This window comes from Paramisgurnus dabryanus, chromosome 23, assembly GCF_030506205.2.
Source record: "Paramisgurnus dabryanus chromosome 23, PD_genome_1.1, whole genome shotgun sequence".
Taxonomy (NCBI): Eukaryota; Metazoa; Chordata; class Actinopteri; order Cypriniformes; family Cobitidae; genus Paramisgurnus; species Paramisgurnus dabryanus.
In genome coordinates, this window is record NC_133359.1 from 27,519,354 (window position 1) to 27,546,690 (window position 27,337).

A 27,337-nucleotide genomic window follows, 5' to 3' on the forward strand; every position below is an offset into this window, starting at 1 on the left:
TCTCTGAAACTCTTCTCTCACTTATATACGCTTTTTCATGCACCTATGCTTGCACAAATCACACCTTTCTTGCACGGATCACACTTTAGACATTTGCAGAACAGACGGTCTCTGTTTTTGTCCAGCACTAATAGTGGTACACTTCTATATTGAGTAATTCTAAGAAACAGCTGATAAATACACAAAATATGCTACAAAAACATCCTGAGTAACACTTGTTTAAAAGTAACTTAGTTACATATTATTAAGCTTAATGTCTTATGCAAAATATACTTCTTATAAATCTATAAAGCAAAATCGATTACAAGGATTACTTAAAAAAAAAATCCAAATAATTTACTCACCCCCATGTCATCCAAAATGTTGATGTCTTTTATTGCGCAGCCGAGTATAATTTTTTTTTTAGGATAACATTCCAGGATTTTTCTCATTTTAATAGACGTTATTGGACACCAACACTTTACAATTTAAATGCAGTTTCAAATGGCTCTAAATGAACCCAAACGAGGCATAGGGGTCTTATCTATAGCCCTTTTCACATAGACATTCCAGAAAATACACGGAAAATGCATCCTGGATTTTTCCGGGATCGTTTGTTTTTGCCAATGATTTGCTGGCATCTGGTCCCGGAAAGACACGTGACCTGTTTAAAGTCCTGCCCTATCTTCTATGCAGCGCCTGAAGTTTGCATATTATTTATGATTTCTCTCTCCAGAAACCACCCGCGTGCATTTTTGTTTATGATAAGACTATAAAGGAGCACATGAACGCACAGTTCTATGCTGGTGAATGATCTCAGCTTCAGAATGGATATTTGACGAGCTCCCTGATCTCTGCTTTGATACAGTTTTCAGACATTTCTCACTGTGATTGTTAATATGCATTTAAAACCCGCAATTTGAGGAGCTGAACGATATATCTTGTTGGAATGACGTTTATGACATTTGTTTATTATAAGCTCAAATGAACACGTGACGCGATATTCTTTTATGCTGCTGAATGATCTCTGTTTCAACGCAGTAAGTGACGAACTAACTTACCTGATATCTGCTTCAGTCCAGTTTGTTGACATTTCTCGAGGTGAATGTTTATATGCATGTGAATCTCTCGTTTTAAAGAGCTGAACCATAACTTTTGTTGTGATGAGGCGTGCGTCCTCACTACGACACGCCCATTACGGCATTGTGTCGGCTTCTTGTTCACACAGAGGGTTTTCCTTGTATCTTACTAGTTCCTCTTTCCGGCAACGATCCCAGAAGATTTACAGGACATGTTTGCGTTCACACAGAAGCTTGTCTGGCAATTTTACGGGTATTTTCTGGGACCAAATGTCTGTGTGAATGGATGTTTATGACAATCGTTTTGCTAGCTAAGACCCTTATGCCTCGTTTGGGATTGTTTACAGCCCTTTGAAATTTTGTTGAAACTGCATTGAAACTGTAAAGTGTTGAGTCCTTTTCGCACACAAATTCCGGAAAATACACGTAAAATGCATCCTGGATTTTTCCGGAATGGTTAGAGTTTTTGTTCGTTCACACTGCCAAGATTACACGGCATCTGATGGTCCCGGAAAGACACGTGATGTTGAAAGTCCCGCCCTCTCTTCTACGCAGCGTCTGAAGTTTGCAAAGTATTTATTATTCCTCTCTCCAGAAACAACTCGCGTGCATTTTTGTTTATAATAAGACTACAAAGGAGCGCGTGAATGCACAGTTCTATGCTGGTGAATGATCTCATCTTCTGAGTGGATATTTGACGAGCTCCCTGATCTCTGCTTTAATACAGTTTTCAGACATTTCTCATCGTGATTGTTTATATGCATTTAAAACCCGCATTTTGAAGAGCTGAACGATATATCTTGGTGGGATGACGCGCGGGTATTTTCGTTTATTATAGCTCAAATTAGCACGTGACGCGATATTCTTTTATGCTGCTGAATGATCTCCGTTTCAACGCAGTAAATGACAAGCTAACTTACCTGATATCTGCTTCAGTCCAGTTTGATGACATTTCTCGTAGTGAATGTTGTAAATCCCTCATTTTAAAGAGTGGAACCAACTTCATGTTGCCATGACACGCGCGTCCTCACTACGGCACGTGCGTCATTGTTTATGCGTCTCATTTATCATTTCCTGATAACTGCTTCAATCTAGTTTGCACCATATAACATCTCGTATATGCATGTTATCTCTTGTAGGAGCTGAACCATAACTTGTGTTGTGATGATGACGCGCGCGTCCTCACTTCGACACGCCCATTATAGCATTCTTGCGGCTTTCTGTTCACACAGAGGGTTACCCGCGTATCTTACTAGGTCCTCTTTCCGGCAACGATCCCAGAAGATTAACGGTACGAGTTTTTGTTTACACAGACGCTTGTCTGGCAATTTTACGGGTATTTTCTGGGACCAGAGGTCTGTGTGAATGGGGTTTTGGTGTCCAATAAAGCCTATTAAACTGAGAAAAATCCTGGAATGTTTTCCTAAAAAAACTTAATTTCTAATGGAATGAACAAAGAATGACAAACATTTTGGATGACATGGGGGTGAGTAAATTATCTGGACAAGAAAAAGGAGTAATCCTTTAACTAGAAAAAAATAAGTAAAATTTGTTAAAAGTAAAAAAAAATACCCTAGCCCATTAAACAAGCCTGTTGTTGCTTTCTCACCGTATGAGATGGAGTGGCTGTTCCTTGTAAAAGCAGCTGAAACGAGCCCAGTGTTTGTACAGGTCGTAGCGTTCACTCTCACAGTTTGTATCTCGAGAGCTGGTCCAGTACCTACACTACACACACACACACAAATCTTTATTACTATTTCATGAGCTCTCTAGAGACAAGTGTACAAGCTGACAGGTTTGATTTCCTGTGTAAAATACCTACATCATGTAGAGGAAAGGCTGCAGTGTATGTGCCATTGTTTAGAAGCCTTTTAATTCCCTTTTTGTCTATTTCCTCTTTACTGTACGGACATCGAGAAAGGATATAATATACCTACAAAGAAAAGAGATAAAAACAAGCTTTTGGTTATGGCTGTAATGGAGGGAATAAAATATTCATTTATTGTATCATTCTTCATTCCAAATGCAGAAATATTTTAAATCTTTGGATTCATTGCTAATCGAGGGAAAAAAACAGTAACCATGAGGACTTAGCAAGACTTACTTTTCCCAAGAAATGTTTTTAAGATATATGCTAGGTTTTAGTAAATGTTCCAAAAGATCTTACAATCCTGTTGCGTGTGGATGGAGGGAAGAAGGTGTCCTTATCATCGATGAGAAAAAAGTCGATCTTGCTCTTGTCGAACGTGGCGGTAAAGTAATCCGGCTCTGGACGCATTATATGTTCAGGGAGACGGAGAGGTGTAAAAAGCCAGCTCAAGGGCACTTCTTTCTTTTCTGGAATATCGTTTGCTTTAAAAGGCACTTTGATTTTCAAAACATCTGCGTAGGTTGCCAGCACCTCCCAGGGAACGTGGATCTTCAGGAAATACGTCTTTCCATCTTCTGACTCCTTGAACGATGCAAGCATAACAGAGAAGCAATGTGAAACTCAACATTCAACATCCTTTACATTGGGTGCATTTAAACAAACACAATGAAATATACAGCTCCTGATTTAGACTCATTAGCAAATGGTAATATTCTTGAGGTTATAAATTAATAAAATTATTAGCGGTATAATAGAAATAGAACAGCCCCAAAAGTCCATCCTTCACAGAAGTAATCCACACGGCTCCAGGGGGTCAAGAAAGGCCTTCTGAGAGTTATTGATGCAATTTTGTAAGAAAAATATCCATATTTAAACCTTTATAAACTATAAAATCTAGCTTCCGTTAGCGGCCAATGCGCACTCTCGCGAGAAACATGCATTGTGCGTTGTTTTAACTACAGATAACTTAATGTCCTCTTGTCTTATATTGAACTCCTCCACTATTTTCTTTAAAATCCTTGGTTTAGACATCTTCTTATTCTTGACTGGTGTTTTTGTCTCTAATCTTTGTCTCCACATTCGTCACTACACAATGCAAGATACATTATATGCTAAAACTCTCTGGCAAATGCACATTGAATGCTACTGGAAGCTAGTTATAATAGTTTTTAAAGTTTTAAATATGGATATTTTTATTACAAAATCGCATCGACTACCCTCAGTTATATATTTTTAGTTCTGTAACTAAAACTGAAATCCTTGGTTTAGACTTCTTATTCGTGTCTGGTATTGTTTTGATCTCTCCTGTGTGTCTCTGCATTCGTCACTACGTTTTAGATTGTGTTCATCGAAAAGATGATGGACATATCTATCTCGGATGGCATGAGGGTGAGCAAATCATGGGGTGGTTTACATTTTTTTTTGCTGACCTATCCCTTTAATGGGGTTCTTTGTGAACGTTTTTAAGTCAGGTGCTGTTTTCACTTACAGATTTGTCCTCCGTCTCAAGGTCAAGTCCGGCTTTCTGTAGGTTAGCTTCAAACTCCTTCCTCCGCTCCTGTATGAGAATCAATAATAAATGAGAAGTGATTTGTGCTTTAGGTGCATGCGGTACACACTGCTTATGACACAGAAGTGTTCGAAGAGTTAAATAAAAATTGTGAATCTGAATTAAAACCTCTTTAAAGTCACATTCTCCTAGTTCTTCTATATGTATGTCATATGTCACACATTAAAAACACTAAGACAGCTGCTCTGAAACTACAAAACACTGTCATAACATTACATTTGTTGAAGGGTTGTGACATTCCAATTTAAATTCGAATTAAAATTTGAATCTTTGAATTGATTTAGCAAACAAGACATGAGTGTAGAAATGTAAAATTGAAGAAATTTTAATAAAAAAAAAAAAAGTAAAAAATGTAATTAAACATTAGATATATTAGGATATAAAGTTAATGTATTTGTGATTTATTAACCCAAGGACAACAGTTTTGTTAAATAAATCAATACATCACATTTCCTGGAATAAGTTTTTAAGATTTATTTAAATTTTTAAAGAGCACCTTTCATTGCTAAAAAACAACATTATTTTGTGTATTTGGTATAATGCAATGTGTTTGTGTGGTTTATGGTTAAAAACACATTATTTTCCACATAACGTACATTTTTGTAGCTCCAGATTTCACTTTCTTCCTGAAACACAGGGATTTGAAAAGTTCTGTGTCCCTGATTGGCCAGCTAATCTGTACATTGTGATTGGTTTGAATACCTCTGATGTCAGCCGGAAATGTGATGCTCCTTACCATGTTTGAAATATTTGCTCACAATACTATGCTAACAGGAGTTAATTAGCGGGAGGAATTATGATAATGTCGCTCTTGTCTACATCACAAATCCCAGGAAGTAAACTGTTGCCTACAATCCGTGTGTTTGTTGTAGGTCAAGAAAAGAGATTTAAGTTGGAGACGTCATTGTTTACTTTGGGGTTTGTACCTTTTGCATATCGTTAACATGTAGCCTTCTAATACACACTTACACACCAAAGGAAATGTAAAATCGTGAATCGGACAATAGTGCTCTTTAAAAATGTTGTAATAAAATTTAAAGAGGAAGTTAAGCCCAATCCGGTTACAATGCTGAGAGAGCCTGGCATGTCAACGGTGAAAGGATAATACATTCAGGAAGAGAAACCCATAAAAACTACTGTAATAGTGCCATATAGAAATTCTGACTGACTGCTAATAAACAAGTATAAGGTTAATAAAACTAAATTAAAGCAACGACAGTTTCTAATTTCTTGTGACTAATGATTTCCCCCCAAATTTTCTAACACTGCATGCAGATGAAAGCCAAATGTCATTGTGTAAAATGTAGCACATCAAATAACACACCTGTTTTTTCTCTCCATCCTTGTCCTCAATATATGAAAGAACAAAATCTATTCTCCGTACGCCATCTCTGAAGTACACAGAGTCCTTGCTCTGCTGCTGTTTATCCACCTGCACACACAGCACAAACACAACATCATTTTATACAAACCAGCCAGAACCAGAGTTTGTGTAGTGGAGCACAGTATTAAATCTTTCAGATCCTGAGAAATAAAATATGTTTTAAAACAGCATGCTTTCACTGCAGAGAAAAATAAAAACACATTTTTAAAATCTTTATATATTTGATAAAAGTTTATTTATCATAAACCACCTCTTCTGTTAGTATAGTGAGGCAACGACATTAAAACCATTATGCCACACACAGGCATCATACTGTACAGGCACAAAATACCTCACACAAGGAAAATCTGCACCAACTCTTCAAAACCAAATACATGCAAAAACAGGCCAGACAGTGTCCAGCATTATTCAAAGTAGGAGTGGATGTTGAATCAGATCAATCCACTGGATCAGTGAAATACCTTAGTAGATCATTTAAATATAAGCAGATGCACACACTTCTCTTAAAGGGAATTTATCAAAAAATATCAAAAGCTATCTGTCATTATGTACTTACCTTTATGCTGTTTTGATAACCTTCATAACTCACAAGCCGAGCATGTCAAACTTTTCTAAAGGGGACATGGTCATGATGAACTATCACTAAAGAGCTTAAAACAACTGAAGTAAAGTGGGTTTGAAATCACATTACAACATTTTCCTTTTTGGATGAAGTGTTTCCTGAGGGGTCGGGTTAACGGTATTACATACGTTCTGACTTATTAACAGTTTAAGAGCTGTATGGGTAGATGCTACATATCATATTTGTTATGGGCACTTACCCCGGAAAAGCACGCCAACACGTTACTCAGCATTTGAGCAATACTACAAGGATGGTAGAAGTCACAGGCATCACTTTACGTGACAGCTTTGTTCAATATCCACACCAGTGGCGGCCGGTGACTTCTTTTTCGAGGGTGCATGATGTATGTAGCCCATCAAGTGTGTGACTTGTCAATTCAAAATATGTTTCCCCGCATCATGTGAACCATGTGCATCACGCGTCTTGTCAAAATATGTGCTTGCTGCACACTTGTCTAAGTGGTTTATGATAAAAGCGAAGCTCATGTTTGCCAGATACTCACTTAATCTCATGTCTAATCAGACTTTAGTTATAAGTGACGCGTGTGCAGCAGGCACGTATTTTGAGATGATGGATAATGCGCATGGTCCACATGACGCAACAAACACATATTTTGAATTTGCGCCCCTCGGAAGAGAAGTCACCGGCTGCCACTGATCAAGACTCCACAATGGCACGAAAGAAGAAGTGTGTTTTTGGATGTAAGGAGAAGAAAGCCTTGTTCAGCTTTCCAAGACAGCTTTATGCAAACAATGGATATAGTTTGTTTATCCGGGGTAGCTGCAGAGTTTTGCGTGTGTGTTTGTTTAACGCTGCATTTCATTGAAAAGTCCTAATCGGGTCATGAATTGCAGGTGGTAAGACTTTGTGCATAATTGCATATAATATAAATGACACGAACATGTAGTAAACCATGAGTGATTGATTTTTTGCTAGCTCGTGACTCCCCAAATTTTTGGGGGGAATGTTTGCTAGAGCTAACCTGTCTTTTATAAATCTGGTAAAACTTAAAAACTCTTTGGAGATATGAAAGATGTAATACTACTCTATAGGTACTCAATATTAACATGAGATAAGCAGATATAGCGTTTGTTTTGTTATCTGAGTTTTAAATGTCAAAAGATGCAAAAATGTGTTTGCTTCCCCCTACTGTTCAGGAGGGTCAGACACATGATCTCCTCATTTCTTGGCAGAGCTTGGCAGCAAATTTGATTGAAATCTCTTTATATTTAACCCTATGTTTTAGTACAGTCCACAACCTGCAGAAACCACTGACCCAGACCAGCTCTATAAGGAGGTTGTGTTCAGCCTCAGTCAACCCTGACGTTGCTCAAAGTCAAATAGCCGCAGGAAGGAAAATAGCCTCTGCAGAAACGTTATTGAGCCTGTCAGTGAGTCTGCAGCTGCTCTCTTACAACTAAAAATAACTTACACACACCGAGTAACATAAACAAACCAGCCGGTGACTGAGGACCAGCCCAGGTTATAAATAAAGATCTCTCAGTACTGTCACTGCCACGTCCTGAGATGTGACCAAACCCAGCTGAGGTTGTGTTAAACGCCACTGATTTTCTTACGCAGTTCCTGCAAACGAAATATGGAAATCCCTGACGATGGAAATGCCTGCAGTCTGCAAAGAAACACTCCCGTTACATGTACATCCCAGTACATGCAACGATTGCCATCTATAGCAATGTTCCCCAGAGCTCATCCATCTTTCCACAAACATTCTGCCAGTGGATAGACTGCAGGACAGAGAAAAGGAGAAACACTTTACCTCCAATCCGTTGATCAAATGCTGCATCATTCAATGCTCTGAAATGAGAGTCTCCCGAGGCAGACGAAACCACCTCCCTTACAGACTCTCCAACCGGACATACACATCCATAAACAAACACACACACATTTTGATGGGAGCTGCCCTCCTTCAGGATACACACCCAGTCATTAGAGAGAGAGAGAGAGAGAGAGAGAGAGAGAGAGAGAGAGAGACTTATGGGGGGATGGGGGAGACAGTGATGACATCACCAAACAACATTTGAAGATTTTGGTTGCAGTGACATCAGAGGCCAGAAAAACAACACAACATTACAACAAGAACAATTGCAAATAACATAAAATATGAACCATAAATTGAACTAAAGGACTTTCTGTTTAACACTGTATCTGATCTCAAACCTTCCCGTTCATCCGCACTGACTTGCACGCCTATGGGTAATAAACACATCAGGGAGGGCAGACTGACTGGATGTGATTTTGTGTCTTCACCTTCTCATGGTAGTTTTAATTTAGTTTGGAAGGCTGAACCCACCCACACTGAAGTGTTGACTTCATGCAGTGCATACCGTTTAGCGTATGACATCAGTGCCTACTAATCGCTCCCGCTGAACTCAATACAGTGTGTTCACGTGGTCACATTATTTTCCACATACTGTAAATTTTTGTTGCTCCAGATTTCCCTGCCTTCCTCAAACGCTCTGTTTTGTTACAAAGCTCATCGATCTGAAAAGCGGTATGTCCCCGACTGGCCAGCTTACTGGTACGTTGTGATTGGCCTGAATAGCTCTGACATTAGCCGGAAATGTGACGCTCCTTACCATGTTTTAAAAATAATGGTGCTCTAACGAATTCACGCGTTTTAGACCATAAAACATTTTTTGTTACGTACAGCAAACATCTCCTCACTATCTGCTTGTTGCCTGACCGCTGCTCAAACTGTAAAAAAACGCGATCTCTGTAGACAGCTCAGGCTCCACAAATGGCAATAACAACACAGTGGACAAACCTAACAACACGAAACATAACAAAGTGTTCCAGCCAATAAACGACAAGAAGGATTTGGGGGTGGGGCGCGTTCATTAAAGTACAGAAGGGAGGGGGAGGAGTTAGCTACGCTCCATTTGTTTGATAACAGTTCAAACATCAACAAAAAGTGACGCCGCACAGATTTGTTAAGAGCGCCTTTAACTCACAATGCAATACCGACAGGAGTTAATATCGTCTTTACTACCTAATCAGTACGAGTTGAATCTGACCCAGAAAATGCAGATGACCAAGCTCAGTGTTTCCCATATATTCATTTATCTGTGGCGGGCCGCCACAGAATCAACACTGGCCGCCACAAATAGATTTTTCATGATTCCCATTAACATTTTAATTTTACTATTTAGAACGGCTTAATTCATTGCAGCGAGCGCTCAGCGCGCCTCCATCCTCCCTCTCTCGTTGTGTGCAGCGCCTCAACAGCGCACGCCTCCGGCCCCCTCCCCTCTCTTTGCTACGCGCCTGCGCCTCCCTCACATAACAGTGAAAAGTATTTAACTCCGTGTTCCTCCGTGTTCTTTCTCTTTTTCGCGTAAACGTCAACATTCACGGATGTTACGGCTGATTAAGTTCATCATGAGAGTAACTTAACAAAAGGTTAGCAGTAGTGTTTCCCACATATACCCGTTCTGATGTGAGTCTGTGTCCGAGCTCTCTCCCTATTATGCGGCATGCCCATGCACGTGTTCTGTAGTAACAGCAACCGTGTATTCTCTCATATTTCTGAATTTGCAACAAATTGTTTGCGCTATACGCGATATACAATAAAACTACCACTCGTATTTCATATAAAAAAGCGCTCATAACACAACAACACTGATGAGAAGAGCAACATCAGTACAGCCTCAATGTAAATGTATGATGATTTTTTTCAGACAATTTCGCGGTTTTAGCAGCAGTTAAAGAAAGAGCTGATGGGATTCAACAAAGAGTTACTGAGTCGTGGGTCGTTACTGGGTCCTGTTTAGTCACTATTTTATAGACAACAGAATAGAAACTATGTAAAAATAGCATTCAGTTGTGTTAAAATGCAATATAGTGTGAAGGATCAAAGAGTAAAACACGACGCAATGACGTCACATATATGCTAATCAGCGTGTGACGTCATCACCGCCACAGTATCTCAAAATCCTGTGGGAAACACTGCAAGCTGATCGGTCAACTTTGCCAGCGTGGCTTGAGCAGAAGGTAACACATTGGTAAGGTTAGGAGACTAAAACATTAAAACCATGTCTGCATTTCTGATCATATCATGTTTGAGGTTTGGTCAGTATTAAAACATTGACTACTTACAGGCTGTGAGTCAGAAGTGGGCAGTATTATGATAATGGCCGTCGTGTCCACGTCAACAGGCCCAGGAACTGTTGCCTACAATCCGTGTGTTTGTTGTAGAAGAAAAGATTTACGTTGGAGATGATAACTTGCGTCATCGTTTACTTTGGGATTTGTACCTTATGAATATCATTTACATGTACTAACACACTTACACACCAAAGGAAACCATGAATTGGATCATTGGTGCCTTTTAACAATCAATTTAAAAGTATGTAAAAAAATTAAACCACATTAATTAGCGCCCCTCATGGTAAGGACAGTGTTGTGTGTTTGGCTGCAGGCGCCACTGGTGTTGTAAGGGTATGCTTGGGAGTATTAATGGGGGTTCACACCAGACACGTTTTAGGCATCAAATTCGCGTGTACCGAGCTAGTTTGTCGCTTGAACACGTCACTATTCGGGCAAGCTCCTGATTGGTTAACGTGGCGCGTTTTTCCACCAAAGTTTACATTTGTCAACTCGCTGGTTTGCAGCGGCAATGCTCAATTCGCGCCATTCGCGCGAACGAGACGCGTGAATGAGGCGAAATCGCGTCTACCGCCCCACGTTAAACTCCTCATTCGCGCTGTGAGACCTCCAGATGTGCGTTAATGGGTCTTCACATTGACTTATCATTGAAATCACTCGCAGAAGATAAAAGAAGATAAAAACATACAATATTCAAGCTCACTGAAGATAAACATTCAGTGATGATAATAAATTATAATGTATATTATACATTTTATAAAAGGTAGAAAAGTGATTTAGTCAAGAGCAGTGAGAGATTTTCACAAAAAACACGAGTGACAGACAGAGGCAAAATTAGATAACTTCCCCTTTAAGACCAAATTCCAGATCTAATATACTGTTACACATGCGTTTTCTCTTTCAGCTGTTTACTTTCTCTTAAGACCTAAATGGTCGTGTTTATGAGGATGCTTGCAAAGATGGGAATTTTGACGCATATGTGTATTTAAGGCAAATAAAGCGGCAAAAATTATCTCATAAGCTTAATGGGCAGCGGACGCGCAACTTGCACGCTCCTCTAACACTGAAACAGCGCACCTATATAGCACTGTTGTTTGTGTTTCAATGGCTAAAAATCACTTTTTTTAAACTGTGGTGTTTAAATAAGAATACAAGCGTTAAGTTTTCGTGACCACGCGCACAGCAACGTGACATGGGCGCGTAACCTCGATAGAGACAATAGTCCAAAATCTCTTGGTTGACAAATATATAACAGTTTATTGCCAACCCTCTATGCCAGCCAGGGTGTTTCTAAGGTGGTCCACCCTTAAGTCACATTGATTTTCTGGCCTGTAGATATCCTGAACTTCCTCCTTCAGTGCATGTATATAAAAAAATACTCATTTAAGCAAGACTTGCTTTTTAAAACACCCCAATTCACACTGATCCAACACCAACTAACTCCAAACAACACCAACAAACCCCAACATTTACGTTGATCAAACCGCCAATTCATACTAAACTCCAAAAAACTCCAAGCTGGATTCACCAGTAACTGAAAATGCATCACAGCTCACTTTCCTGAGCTACGAGAAAGCCACAGCAATTTGCATGTTGAGGGTAAAACCCATTTACAGATCGTGACATTTTCAAAAGGACTACAGTAACACTGCCAACAAAAAGTTGCATAAATATGTAAATATTAATATTAAAGAATGATTTCTTAAAATCTGATTATCATCTGTCAAACAATCACAGTAAAGGTGTGAAGGATTGAAAATCTTATAGCGAGGTAACCTGATCCATCCTAAACAAATCATACACATACAGAATTACTGCTCTGAAAAAAGCCCTATTCATTTTAAACCTACAATAACGTCTGTTTACTTTAAGCAAGCAGAGCGCCTGCTGCTCTTTCAACACGCCTCTCCCCCTCATTCATTTTCCATAATTACACATGAAAGATAAGGCGTATGAAGAAAGGTAGTCTATCATTACCATAAGCCAATGCATTTACATTTAGTTTAACTATATGTATGGTTACAAGAAATAGGGCTGGGCTACAGGGAACTTAAAAGGCCTTTAACCACAAAACACATCTGCTCTAATACAGCTATATAATCATGTAATGTGACACAATTACAGACTCAAAATAAAGCTAATGAAAACAAGTAAAGGGAACGTGGTGTTTGGTTTATTGATCATTATAGAACGTATGAAGAAACTAAAATAATTATTAATTATTTAGAAAATTGTGTAAAAATTGAATTACTCACTTTCATCCATTTGGTATCCAATGTGAATTATAGTTTATACAAACTATACATTTTAGTAGTTTGTATAGTTTATATATAATTTATATATAAGTCATACAGGATTCACCGTTTGGTCTGAAGCCATTATCATGTTGCTATGCAGTTGCTAGGGTGTTCTTGGCGTCATATTGTCTTTGGCAAAAATCTTTGATAAATGGTGATTATTTTACAATGGTGTAGTAAAACTTTATGATATCCAAGCTGGTTGATCAAAGCAGGCACACATGCACAAACACAGTTTACAAACTCTTTACCGTGTCGTACCCTGGAGCGATACTTCAGAAATAAAGCTCTCTTTCTCCATATCTGTGGATACATTCAGTGTGGTAAGAGAGACACATTGTTATATTGCCTACTTTAGACAAACACACACAAGTCTATGCCCACTCTTTATAATCAAACTACACAAGAACCATGCAAACATCTGTGTATCATTTACATTCTGTGCATAAAGGTTTAGGGATTATTTATTCGTATGACACCTTATTCTTTCTCCATCCAAGTGGACGCCTATCTCTACAAGTCATTTACATCATGAACGAACAACATTTAATCTGTGCTAAACTTATTATTTGCCTCTATCTCAATCAAAGGCAAGTAAAACAATTTACTAGTCATTGGCTAATTAAAGACAGTTGTGAAACTTGATCACACATTTGAGTGATTTACTCACACTGTAAAGAGCTGCTGATTCATAAAACAACTGAACGACACACTACACACACAACCATCATAATGTCTTACCCCTACAAAGCTGGTAAGGTGCTGCTGTGGTTCAGTGTGTTCTTTCTCGCACTGTTCACACCCATTCACTGAAGATTGACTCGAATGCACAGAAGCAATGCTTGCGCATTCAGAGACAACACTCAGTGTGGACTACACAGACAGTATGAGAAAAAGAGAGATGCAGAGGAGCTTATCTTCAGCAGATTTATTGTGAGAGATTTTTAATCTTGGAATCAAACCGATAGGGCATGAAAAAGTGAAAACCATAAAAACATGTGCAAGAAAAGAGTGGAGGACAGATAAAGGAACATAAAGTAAACAGTCATTCTACATGTGCAAAAAAAAAGGGTTGAGGACAGATAAAAGGAACATAAAGCAAAAAGTCATTCTACATGTGCAAGAAAAGGGTTGAAGACAGATAAAAAGAACATAAAGCAAACAGTGTTTCCTCAGAGGTGCTTAAGAGGCAAATACAGCAATAATCTGTCATCATGTACTCACCCACAAGTTGTTTCAGACCTGTATAACTCCATAGATCTCAAAAACATTTATGCCGTTTTTCTCCACACAGTGAAATTTAATGCGGACTGGGTCTGTTATCATGATAGCATAGACTATTCCCTTAAAATGCCCACTCAAAAGCATATTTGTGACCCTGGACCACAAAACTAGTCGTAAATCGCTGGGTAGGGTAGAAAATAGGGCTGTCATAATGAGTAAATAATCGTCTCATTGTTTGACCTCATAGTAGGGATGCATAACGATTGATCAATCTATAGCAGAATAAAAGTTTTTATTTACATTATATATGTGTGTGTGAACTGTGTATAATAATTATGTATATATAAATATCCACACATGCATGCATAATTTTAATTGAGTATTTATATTTATATAAATGATACATAAATATACAAATGTATATACACATGTAATTTTTTTTAAACATATACATGCATGTGTGTGCATTTATCTATACAAAGTTATTATGCGCAGATCACACACATATATGATGTAAACAAAAATTTCTATTGTGCTATAGATTAATAGCGATTAATCGTTACGGATCCCTACCTCATTGTGAAGATTTCAGATTATTTGGCTCTTATTTAAGGCCTGTTCTGGTATAGTCAGTTTATTGCATTTTTATTTTCAGTTATTTTTCAGACACTTTATTGTGTTTCTTACTTATGAAGAATTTTCAGTTTTTGAAACATATATTGATTAAATAATTACTTTTAAAAATGTGTTATATGTCTTAATATTTACTGTCAGTTAAACCTTGCAAAAGATTTAATTTAAATAATCATAACGTGTGAAAATTATTTCATGGACAAACAAAAAATAAATGTCAAAGCAATAAAACAGGCAATTTATCCTCATAATCGTCACAATTTATTAGGCTTAATTAGCCAAATTTTATAATCGTGACAGTAGTAGAAAAAGCAAAAAAAACATTGCATGGGTTAAAAGTATAAATGTTTCTTTTATGCCAAAAATCATTGTGTAGAGATGTTAGATGAAGACATTTTGTACATTTTCTACTGTAAATATATCAAAACCTTTTTTTTGTGAGTGGATGCAGCAAAATTGGCCAGAAACTCGCATACAAACTTGCTCTCGTTGTTAAACCTGATCTAGGGATTTCCATATACCCTATAGATGGTTTTACAAGTCTAAAATAACAAATGTTTTGGTTTCCTAAAGATGAGGGGTGATCTGTGATCTGTGTACATTATATACTACACTTTTTACACATCTTGTGTTGTCCCTTTTATGTATTTGAACACCAAATGAAACCACATAATGTGTTAAAATAACACATAATCCATTAAATAGCATAACACAAAACAATGTGTAAAACATTAAAATATCCTTTCTTAGAGTGCAGTAATGTTAGCTGAGTGTAGTTTTTAATACGCTTGAATTATGATTAAAACTAATGCTTTTTCTTCCACAGAAGCCATTTGTTTAAGCTGTTACTGCTGAAACTGTCTATATATGACAAACTATATATCAATGGAAAGCTTATTTATTCAGCTTTCAGATGATGTATAAATCTCATTTTCAAAAAACCCTTACGACTGGTTTTGTGGTCTAGGGTCACATTTGTTTCTTCACCCGATTTGCAATTAAGCTCTTCTGGAATAACATATTCACAAAACATGGCATGCCCACCATGAATAAAACAATGTAAACAAAAACAATGACTAACAACACTGCAAAAGGTTTGAAAGGTTTTGGTAGGAAAATGGTACAGCAAATTTTTCATATGCAAACTGGAAGCCATATATGGCTGAAAGACGAGCTGATTTGAATGAATGTGTCATGAGAACACCTGTCTCAAATAAACTTGACTGACCCTTGTGCTCCAATATGATATAATGCACGAGTTTCCACTGCATGCAAATAAGCAACATAGCAATAACAGAACATAATAAACATCCCTTTGTTAATACACTGACCTATAACAATGCACACTTTCTATAATCACAGGACTTACATAAAGCATTTCTTTAAAAAAACACTCCTGTCATGTCTCTTTATGTTGAACAACAAAGGCTTTGTAATTAACTCTCATCAGCTTATACAATAAAAGGAATTAGCATCACCAGCACATCCACAATAATAACTAAATGATATATGTCTAGGAAGATTGCTATGCAGTTGCTAGGGTGTTCAGTTCTGGGTTGTTGCTAAGGAGTTGTTTTAAGCTAAAGTTCCTATGTTATTCTGTTCCTTAGATATAGATTGGGTTTCCGCTAAGTGCAACTTTTTGTATTATTTCTTATTAGGTGAAAACTTGAATTGCTTAGAAAAGCAGCACATTTCTCCTAAAACAACTTACATGATTTGAGGTACAGCCAAAATTTTAAATAAAGGCTCACGAGCTACTAAAATGTGTAAAAGATTTTACCATGTTGTTTTCAAGAGAATCCTTCTCCAAGACAGAACCCTTGTGGAAGCCATTGTTTTCCTCTAGAAAAAGAGAAATAAGCAGTCAGTATATTTATTATGTTTATTTATTTATAAAAGTACTCCTTCCTTTTTCTAGTTGTTTTGCCGAAGCAAGCAATTGTTAAATAAATCTGAGATTTATTGGATCAGACATTTACAGGCGCACTCATATCATACCTAACCCAACCCAACCAAACCCCCCCCCCCCCTGCTCCTCCAGAAGCACTTTGACCGATCCGAGCCCGCATTCATCATTAGGATGCGATTGTTTTGAAGAAAACAGGAAGTAAGGGCTCTCTTAACACTAGGACCCATTGTGATGTTAAGTCTGTTTTTTCTAGGTCGTTTGGTGCACAATGAAACATTGACCTCTAACATATTGCTTAGTTGATCTGTCGCTTGTGCAGCTCAGCCATTCACTTAACCATCTGACGTCTGTCCTTTTGAACTGCGCTTTGGTGCAATTTGCTATCTGCGCGTTCCACGCCTGAGCTCAAGTGAACTGCACCCGGGCCGAGCCCACTTCTGAAAGCCAGTCAGGGCGCGATTAACCAAACCGCGGTTTGGTTAGGATAATATGAAAGCGTGACCTAAAAGTTTACCATACTGGCAACTTTCATAAAGTCAAAATGTTAGAGGCTGAATTTACTAACAGAAATGATTCTTGATTTGCCCTATTCATATAACAGCTCAATAATGTCTATATAAATGAATAACTGAAAGCTATATGAATAACTGAGCCCCATTTTCTTGTAATAGAGTTGAAAATAATAGTTGTAACAACAGTCACAGTGAGTTAAGTTAATATACAAATATTCAAACTTCTTAAGCACTGGAAAGTCACAACTGAATCTTAATTTTAGTTAGTTTGATTAATGCAGTTGTCACTATTGCTAATAACTAAACTGTGTGTGAATCATATTAAGACTGGATATGAAAACATAGCCACAAATGCTGCAATGATCTTGTCGCATCACATGATCAACAAATATTCATTGATAAAATGACAAGCAATTAAAAGAGACAGGCTGTATGTGTATTCACACAATACACAACAGCGGTTGTCAGTTCTGTTTGAAGGACTGTATTCATACGGTTATGTAAATACAGTTCTGTTCATGCACAATTTAGTTATGAATCAATCAAAGTGAGTCATTTCCCTTTTAGGGGTTTTAAGACTTTGTTTATCCTGTACTGCAGTGGTGCCTAAACTTCCCCTCCTTGTGTACGGGAATCCTTTGTGCCCCCCTAAAGAAAATGTATAACTTAAAACAATCTAAAACTTAACATTTGAAGTAAACAAATCATATTAAATTATACAATGTATTGCTGTTGGCTAGTAGCCCTATTTTTCTGAGGTTTGATTACATGTCATTTTATGATAAATTAATGTATTTTATAAAATGTCATAAAACTGGGCACCATCTATCGACCCCCAGTTTAAAAACCACTGCTGTATTGTGTAAACAGGCTCACAGTCAACATCTTCACAGTAAATTTCTCTATTACTTAAATTTGATGTTTGTTATAAAAAAATATACTCAGTGTCACTTAATGTAAAGTCAAAGTCTGTCAGACATGACCAATCATTATTCACTTTTTAACATAACGTGATGTTGTGTCATACACTAGTTCAACACACTTATTCAAACAGTACCATGAGATGTCAGATTCACATTAATTATGTCTTGTAAATATGTTTTAAAGGAACACTTATTCACCATATCCCCCAGATATGCCCCTGCTAGCTTAGCTTAGCACAAAGACTGGAAGTAAATAGCTACAGCTAGCATACTGCTCCCAATAAGTGACAAAATAATGCGAACATTTTCCTATTTATGTGTTGTGATTTGTATAGTCACACTGTGTACAAATAACAAGGTCATATGAGACACAGACATCTTTTAACAGTATACATACTGGGAACTCTATCTCAGAAGACAAAGCAATGCTACTTGGGCGGAGTGATAACAACAAATGCGTTATTTTGTCTCTTATTGGGAGCAGTATGCAAGCTGAAGCCATTCACTTCCAGTCTTTGTGCTAAGCTAAGCTACCAGGGGCTGCGTCAGACAGAGTTACAGCACGCACAGAGATGAGAAAGGTATGTATGGACTTATCTAACTCTGAGGGAATAAGCGAATTTCCCAAAATGTGGGCGTGTTCCTTTAAGTACTTTAACAAATGTATTTTTACTTCACTATTTTACTGTATGTTAAATTCACCAATTTGCTGTTTGTTTCTTATTTACTGTAATAACATTTATCTCATATCGACCTGATATCGGCCATACAGCTTTCTTAATAATAAATAAAAAGGGTACAATTCAAATGTTTGATTGCTGTAATATGTTCATGGTTTAATGCATTACTGAAGAATACTGCAATGCAAAGAAGATTCATCCATACAGTCCGCATTTATTTTACTACTGTCTGTTGTTTCATGTACAAGACAATGAGTTACACATTTTCTAGGAAATAAATAAGGTCATAAACACTGACTGTGTGAATCTAACCACATGGTTCCGGACATATACAGCCAAATAACAGAAAGTTTCAGAATAATACATTTATTATCAGCTCTTGTGATTGGTATCTTATAAACCACAATGAACTCCCTTGCAGTTCTAAACCTCTAAAACCTTCGAACACAAAACACAGCACACTTTCAGGTGTGACAGCAAGTTAAGAAATCTATATGTTGTGTAATGTTTATCTAATGTTAGGCCCATTAGCGGTTTTATTCAGTCTTCAAAACACAAAACAAGGATTTGACAGCTTTCTGGGCAAACAATCTTTCAAATATTACAGCTAAATTATTATCTTTGTGTCACTTTAAACCTTTATACTGTTATTGTTTTACAACCATAGAGCCATTACAAGCATATAACACTTTATACACTTTCAGATTAACAATCTCCTGTTCAAAGATAATATTTCACAACTCTGAGTAAGGCCATTGAATGGGACATAATGATCTTCCAAACATGCTGAATAATAGTCCTCAGACATGATTAGTTTAAAAAGAATTGCTAATCAATATGCATACATTTACTGTATGCAAACATTTTTATTTTTATTTTAGACTGGCATCCAAAGAGTTGGATTCAAATAAGACATTTAGGAAATGGTAGGGTATGAAACTAGAAGTGAGAGATGTTTGCTGACACAGGAAACACCAAACCAAGGCAACTACATATTGTGTGGCCTGTTACATGTTGTGTGGTCACACTAAGTCTCCAAGGTTACAAAACTATTTTGACATTTGATATCAACAACATCGACAATCTTCTTTTGAGAAGTTAATTGTAAAATGCAGTAAAGTCCAAATGTTTATGAATTGGACCTTGGCTGAACATAGCCTAACAGAAGAGTTTATACAGCCCTTTATCAGCCTATCAGATAAATGTTGATGATACACACAAACCCACACTACACATGTGAAGCCAAACTATATCAAGTGTGAGACAGTTAAGACCGCAATATGCATTGTGTCTAAGACATTTTAGAACGACTTTGCAGAGCAAGCACAAGAGACTGTGCCAATTTTGTATAACTTAAAAGTACACTGAAACTTTTATGAGAATAAAATAATTAATGCTCACTCGTCTTTCGTACGGACCAGATTTTTAAAGTTAGGCAGATTTACAAAATGTACTGCCTAATGACAGAGTGTGCTACCCTATCCTGCTTACAGATATAGCCCAGGTCAGGAGGTCTGACTCTGATACTGTATGACTCACGTTTAACTGTATACTGAGTTAGAAACATGTTGCATTTTATATTAGTGCACAGATGCTTTGTTAAAACGTGTGTGCGTGCGCGCGTGTTTCCAGGGAAATTTAACCTATGACCTTAGCGTTGCATGCAAACTACATTAAGACAGAATGAGAACACAATCAACAATAATAATGGGTTGATAACTATCGATCTTAGCCAATGCTGTACAAAATTAACACTACACATTATTGTGTGGTGTACAGTCCACTTAGTGCAGTATTCAACAGTTTACTGTTTGATACATTTATAAACACCAGACCATTTTAACTGCTCGATCGTAATTTAACATATTTAATGCTTGGAAATATAAAAGCCAACTAACCAAACAAACGCTGAACGTCAATGACCACATAACAAGATTTTACTTTATTTACATTTATCAAAATTACACACAATCATACAAATAGATTAAATAAAGTGCTTTTGTTTAAACTTATCGTTTAAAACTATCGTTTAAAATTAATTTCATAACTGTAACTCACGAACAACGCGTGAACGGGCGTGCGCATTTGTATTTAACTCTTCAGATTTATAACTTTAATAACAAAAAAAAGAACTTAAAATATAAAATAGGTACAATGTTGTGAATTAACTAATTGAATGAAGCACAAAATAGATAACTTCTGAGTATATATACTGAAACACACCCATGTGTAAAGACATTCGTGTGCTGACACTCACCTCCGCCGGACCAAGCAGTTTGGTCCATTTCAATAAGCGTCTCATCGCTCGACCTTACGCGATTCATTGTGAAGACTTCTAATAAATCCTAAAGTAGTGATGTGAATTTAATAAAGTCAATGATCTTTCCGCCAGGGCTCCGTCCGAGCCCACGCCCCGTGATTTGATCTCAGCTCTCTCCCAGAAATGACCGATCACTCCGCGTACATGGCATTAGATTTGCCCACTCGGGTTTGTCTTCTGCTCTCCACTAGAGAGATATTACGATTCTACTATGACCTAGGGTTTGTTTTTAATATTAATGAGCAGTGGCTTCACCATTGGAATGCGAAAGAGCAACGTGGTGGAAACTCATTACTATTCATTAAACGAGCATCGCTATAGGCAGGCTGCAAATAAACGTCAGCGTTACTCTATTAATATTCATGCACGCTGCCTTCGCAATAGTAGAATTCGTAATTTCTTGCGTTAGCGGACAGTGGTTTGAAGCGACTACAATTTAAAAGCGCCACCCTTACTTTTGTACGGGCTTTGACTGTAAAACATAAAAAATAAAGGAAAGTTAGAAACATTTATGAGCTTGTGGTGTACTTCATAAACAATTGGTACAGTATATGCTTTTAAACTTTGCTCTTGCTATTATTCCTATAGCCTATAGGTTATTATTGGTCTTACCTCAGAACTCTGTTTGATGTTTAAATGTGTTTGGTTACTTTTCATAAAATGAAAGAATAGTTTATGAGTTTTGCAGTGTTCCATGCAAAGTCAAAGTAATGCAAAGTGATGTGGTTAATCTGATATCTAGAACTGGCACATTTGATGTAAAGTACATTGAAATCTTGTCTAACCAGTTTTCTTACAGTATATCATATTCTACTACTGATTAACAGAATACATGCTATAAAATGTAGGCTAATTTGTTTTGCATTTTATTAGATTACTTTTCCAACACTGCCAGCCTTTTTCATTTAGTGTAAGCATGACAAAGCCACTGAAAAGAAGTAAAAAATCAGCTAGTGATGCGTTCATCTAGTTTTTTAAAGATTTATTTTCAGTGTCTGGGGATATAAAAATTATAATTTTATATTTGACTGGTTGGGTGGTCTGAACAACTAGCCCCATATAGACTATTTTTGGACATTAACCATAAACCAATGAATAAGCTGAGTGCATGAACACAAGAGAGGGAATTATAGCATAACATAACATAATTACATAAAGTAATTGCTCTTATTGAAACGAAAATTGCCTTCAGATGCGTGATTTGTGCAGTTTCTCTTATTATATATTGTAGGATTAACGATACTGTTAACACATAGGAAGCATTCTGAAAAAAATATTTAAAACAATAAAAAAACAATATTTCTGAAAGCAAAACGCGCTAAACCTGCTACTATCAAATATGCAGATATTGATCATTGCAATTGTCAGTGGTATTGGAAATATGACAAATAGTCATGGACATGCCAGAACCAATGGCATGTTGTTGTGCCACCATATTTGATTTTAACCCAAATATTTGTTTTTCCTTCAGTAAAACAAAAAAAAGGTTTTTCTTAGAAATATCTTTGTACTCAGCTGAAGAAATAAAGTCATACATGGCTTACGGATAAGTAAATTATAAGAAAACTTTTCTAACTCTCATGTTGTTAGAAACCTGTAAAAATTTATTTTTTCTTTAGAAAAAAATACTATGGAAGTGAAATGCATGGGCTCATGAACGGTTTGATTAAACATTCCTTAAAATATCTTCCTTTGTGTTTCAAAACAAAGAAATTTATCCTACAGGTTTGTAACAACATGAGGGTGAACAATCCCTTTAATGAAAGTCATCACACTCTGTGGTATATTGTAATGCCTCTGGGCAGCTACAATATACTTCAGTACAAGACAAATTCTACTTGAATGGGAGAATAACAATGTTTTAAATTTGACCAACAGTTAAACCTGATATAAAGCCATGAAAAAATAACCTTATAACTTACGAACATAAGTAGTTGGCTTAAAGAATAAGGTTACCAACATTTTAAGAGAAAAAACTGAAGCCATTTCCCTGAAATCTTCTACATCTGATAGTTTGTTCTAAACCCACAAGAAACATAACTAGAGGAGCGTGTTTAGCCCAATATAGACTCTTCTGGCCTAGGCCACCTCTCAAGTGGTTTCCACTGCCCTTCACTGTAGCAATTACACGGTCTGGGTGTGGCAATGTAACAGGCACATAGTTGCCTATTTCTCAAACTTTAACATCCCAGTCTGAGTTTCAAAAATCCACAGCCGTCCTGTAAAGGTGCCTTCTTTTTGAAGGCTATAGGGCTGGTAGGGTTGGGACCAAAGTAATAACAGGACAAGAGTAGTTCATGTTAAATCTGGTGTATAAGATTATAGAGGTAAAGACATCATGTGCTCAGCCCTACCCGTATGCCATCCCAGATGTATGACTTTCTTTAGTTGAAAAGAAATGAATAATTTTAAGTATTCCAAATGACTCCAGTGGATATATGCACATCCAATATAAATCCATTAAGATGGATATGCGCTTTTTGGAGTTTTGCCATTTTGACCAGAAGATAACATGATGGCAATTTAATTTAAAAAGACAATTTGTGTGCAGCTGGTGAAAGGAAGTAACAGCTACATCTGGAATGGCATTGATGGGGAGAAAATAATAAGAGAATTTTCATATTTGGGTGACTCCGGTTTTAGTAACTCCAATTAAAAAACATTTAAAAGTATTTAGCTGACATAGTAATTATATAAATAACAATAATAATAGAAATAACAATGAAAAGTATTCATCTTTTGTTTTGACAACCTAAACTGATTACAGGGGACATTTCAGAAGAATTTTTTAAAATGTAAAATAAATCTTAATAAATGTAAAATGGTGTCCCCAGAGTACACATGTGAAGTTTTAGCTCAAAATATCATAATTTACTATAGCATGTTAAAATTGCCACTTTTTAGGTGTGAGCAAAAATGTGCCATTTTTGGGTGTGTCCTTTTAAAGATGCTGATCTCTGCACTAGAGATCAGCATTGCTGTGATTGGAAAGTGCCGACTACGGGGTGGTATTATTATAATAAGATCCCCTTCTGACATCACAAGGGGGAGCCAAATATCAATGACCTATTTTTCACATGCTTGTAGAGAATGGTTTACCAAAACTAAGTTACTGGGTTTTTCTTTTTCATATTTTCTAGGTTGATAGAAGCACTGGGGATCCAATTATAGCACTTAAACATGGAAAAGACAGATTTTTGTGATATGTTGCCTTTAAAAGCATCATATAGCGAATTTATTCAGTTGAATTATTTTTAAACAGAGATAATAATTTTTCTTCTTCCTTTATATACTATACTATATTCATAGTATTCACAGACAACTAACAGGGCAAGGTAGTATACCCAGAAGGACTTGTGCATCTGGGGTTGAAACAATGTTCAAAATATAAAATCCTATGAAAGTGTGCAGAGAGAACCATCCTGCCCTGTCACAAACTTCATTTAAGGACACACCCCTATACAAAATCTCTGATCAGTTGTGAAAGATCGATCCTTGCACAGAACTCAGTCCTGCCAAACACTCGTATTTCCAGAGCAGAGCTATCAGGGGAAAAGTGTAAAGAAGAAGCCTCAGCCACATCTGCATGAGCCCCAACGGAGCTGAAGACTAAGGGTAAACCAGAAGGGATAGTAGGCCAGTTCCTGGAGACAATGAGATTCACATCCGACTGGCCGAACCTCTCCCATGTGGACTCCATCTCATGGCTTCACCCACTTAATCAACAGGATGTCAGCTCCCATATTTGCATGTCCCAGAATGTAAACTGCCCTCAGGGAGAGTGGTTTGGACTCTGTCCAGAGCAGGATCTGCTGCACCTGCCTAAACATGGGCCACTGATATAATGGTGCTTTTCCATTGCATAGTACCCCAAGGATTAGGTCGGGTCAGCTCACCTCACTTTGGCTTGGTTAGCTTTTCCATCAAGTTTAGTATCACTTCACAGTGGGAGGGATTATAGGCGTGTCGTTATATTTGCGATGCCTGCTGTGACATCATACAAGTGAGAGCGTCATTGTACTTCCCCATACATTTATTTATTTCTCAGTCTGCCACAAAATTAAAATTGACATCACAAATAGATGTTTGCACATCTCGTTTATCACTACCTCTGTCTCACATGACGGTTTTAGGCTTTTGAGCCAAAACTAAAACACATGTTTAACATGATGGCAGTAGACTTAATGGGATAACGTTGGCTGCTGGTGCTGCCACGAGACCCAACACACCCTGAATTTGGAGGACTGATAGATCTTACACTAGCCTGATGTTGCACACAGCAACAAAGATTGAATCCACATCAGGACACAACTATCCCTGCTTGGTCAGGTGCCACACAACCTTTGGGAAAATGGTTCTCTGTTCAAACACAAGTAGCTTTATTGCCCATTATGATGCCAGGCTGACATCTCTTCTGACCTGGACATTACCAGCCAGTCATCAATGTTATTCAGTTTAAGGATGCCCCAGAGTCGCATTCACAAACTTTATAGAGGTGCAAGATGATAGAGCTAGGCTAAAATGAAGAACTCAAAATTGGTATGTGTCAACCCCTAAAGCAAACCTGTGCAGAATCTCTGTGAAATCATCATTTAGATCTATCGGGGCAATCCATTCCTTGTTTTGGATTTGAGACTTATGATTGAGCATTAGCATCTTGAACCTGTATGTCGGCAAAGTACGGTTAAGACCACACAGATCTAAAGTTGGAAGTAGCCCCTAGACATTTTTTGGGTAGTAAAAGCTGTAAAAAAACAACTCGCTCTAGAAAAGGAGTACATTGTATAGACCCTTTGTCCAAGAGAGTGAAAGTGATGTGATTGTCAGGTATATGCAAAATGTAACATCTGCATTCAACCCATCCCCTAGTGAACATATGCACTGAAAGTAGTGAACACACACACACACACACCTGGAGCACTGGGTAGCTAACCTGGCTGCCGGCCATGAGACTTTTACCGGCAACCTCTAACCATTAGCCTTGACTGCCCAAGAAAGAGTGGAGAGAGTGGTGTGGAGAAGTCCTTGTGCCAACATGTCTTTGCTCAATTTGTACCTCCATGGGCAATACACCAGCAAAGCAAGGGGGTTGGGAGGCAAACAAAATCCTGTAACCTCTCTCTAAAGTATTAAGAATCCACTAAGACTCATTTTGCAGTAGCTTTTCTGCTGCCCGAGGGGTGCTGGCCTTCAGAATGGACCAGTAAATGTCAGGTGCCCTTTTTTGCCATCTGTGAGGAGATCAGGGTCCAAAGATCAAACCATGTCTTGGTCAGCTGGGCCTGAGCATGTCTCCAAAGATAATCTCATTCACAGTTAGATGCATAGAGTTTACAATTCAAACAGCTCTTCATCTGCTGAAGTAGTACTTTGGCAGTTTGTTTAGTATTTATGTATTATTATTGATATCAATTATAATTTGATCAGAAAAATTTGATCAATTATAATTTAATCAGAAAAACAAACTTGCTAGTGGACCAGGGGGGTCCACTAATAGTAGCAAGTTTGTTTTTCTGATCAAATTATTGAAACCTATCTGATCTAATACAAATACCAAAAAACATTATGTATATATCTTAAATATTTTCCATATTCTAAGAAATAGTACATGCATTTCTAAAGCTTGTTAAAAAATATGTAAACACTGGCTAATCATTTTTAAACAAAACAAAGTTATAACGATCAACTCGTGAATGAACGGACACTGAAACGTCTAGGTTTTTTAAAACCAACTTTAAAACATGTTACTACTGGCATAGCCTTAAAATAACGTTGTGCAGGGTCATAATGTCAAGTGTTCCACATTTGTGAGATGTGAAAGGTTGAGCTATCTCTTGCTAAAGGAGCAGAGTACCATGCATACCTGCAGTGCACATTGTGCTTTTACACCAAGGCTAGTCAACTGCCGGCCCACGGGCCAAATGCGGCCCTTCAATCAACTTCATCCGGCTTACCGGTCACCTTTGTCTGATTTAAAATCAGAGTGATTACTTTAAAGCCGCCTGTTTACTGTACATGACAAATGATGGCCGAAAAACAGGAAGGAGCTGCGTGGGGTGCCAACCATCTGCGAGTGTATAATTTTAAGATCAAATTTAAGCTTTGAATGCATGCATTAAAAAAAACTTGTGCGACCACCACCGCATGTGACACACCAACCGGAAGTGATATCAGTGTGTTTTAATTAAGACACTGTGTGCAAGGTGA

The 27,337-nt window shown here is 37.4% G+C and overlaps 1 protein-coding gene across 2 annotated transcripts in view; it reads right to left on the bottom strand.

The window, feature by feature from the left end:
* ano5a (anoctamin 5a) overlaps positions 1-21,312 on the bottom strand; it is a 43,061-nt gene extending 21,749 nt beyond the window's left edge. For both annotated transcript variants that reach the window (XM_065291184.2, XM_065291183.2), the window contains exons 1-9: positions 21,068-21,312; positions 16,567-16,628; positions 13,668-13,799; positions 13,188-13,229; positions 5,823-5,930; positions 4,418-4,486; positions 3,226-3,510; positions 2,881-2,991; positions 2,668-2,783 (exon numbers count right to left, since the gene is read on the bottom strand). In XM_065291184.2, the coding sequence (XP_065147256.1) occupies positions 2,668-2,783; positions 2,881-2,991; positions 3,226-3,510; positions 4,418-4,486; positions 5,823-5,930; positions 13,188-13,229; positions 13,668-13,799; positions 16,567-16,628; positions 21,068-21,134 (992 nt within the window). In that variant the 5' untranslated portion in view covers positions 21,135-21,312. The remainder of the gene's footprint in view (positions 1-2,667; positions 2,784-2,880; positions 2,992-3,225; positions 3,511-4,417; positions 4,487-5,822; positions 5,931-13,187; positions 13,230-13,667; positions 13,800-16,566; positions 16,629-21,067) is intronic.
* Positions 21,313-27,337: the final 6,025 nt, after the last annotated feature.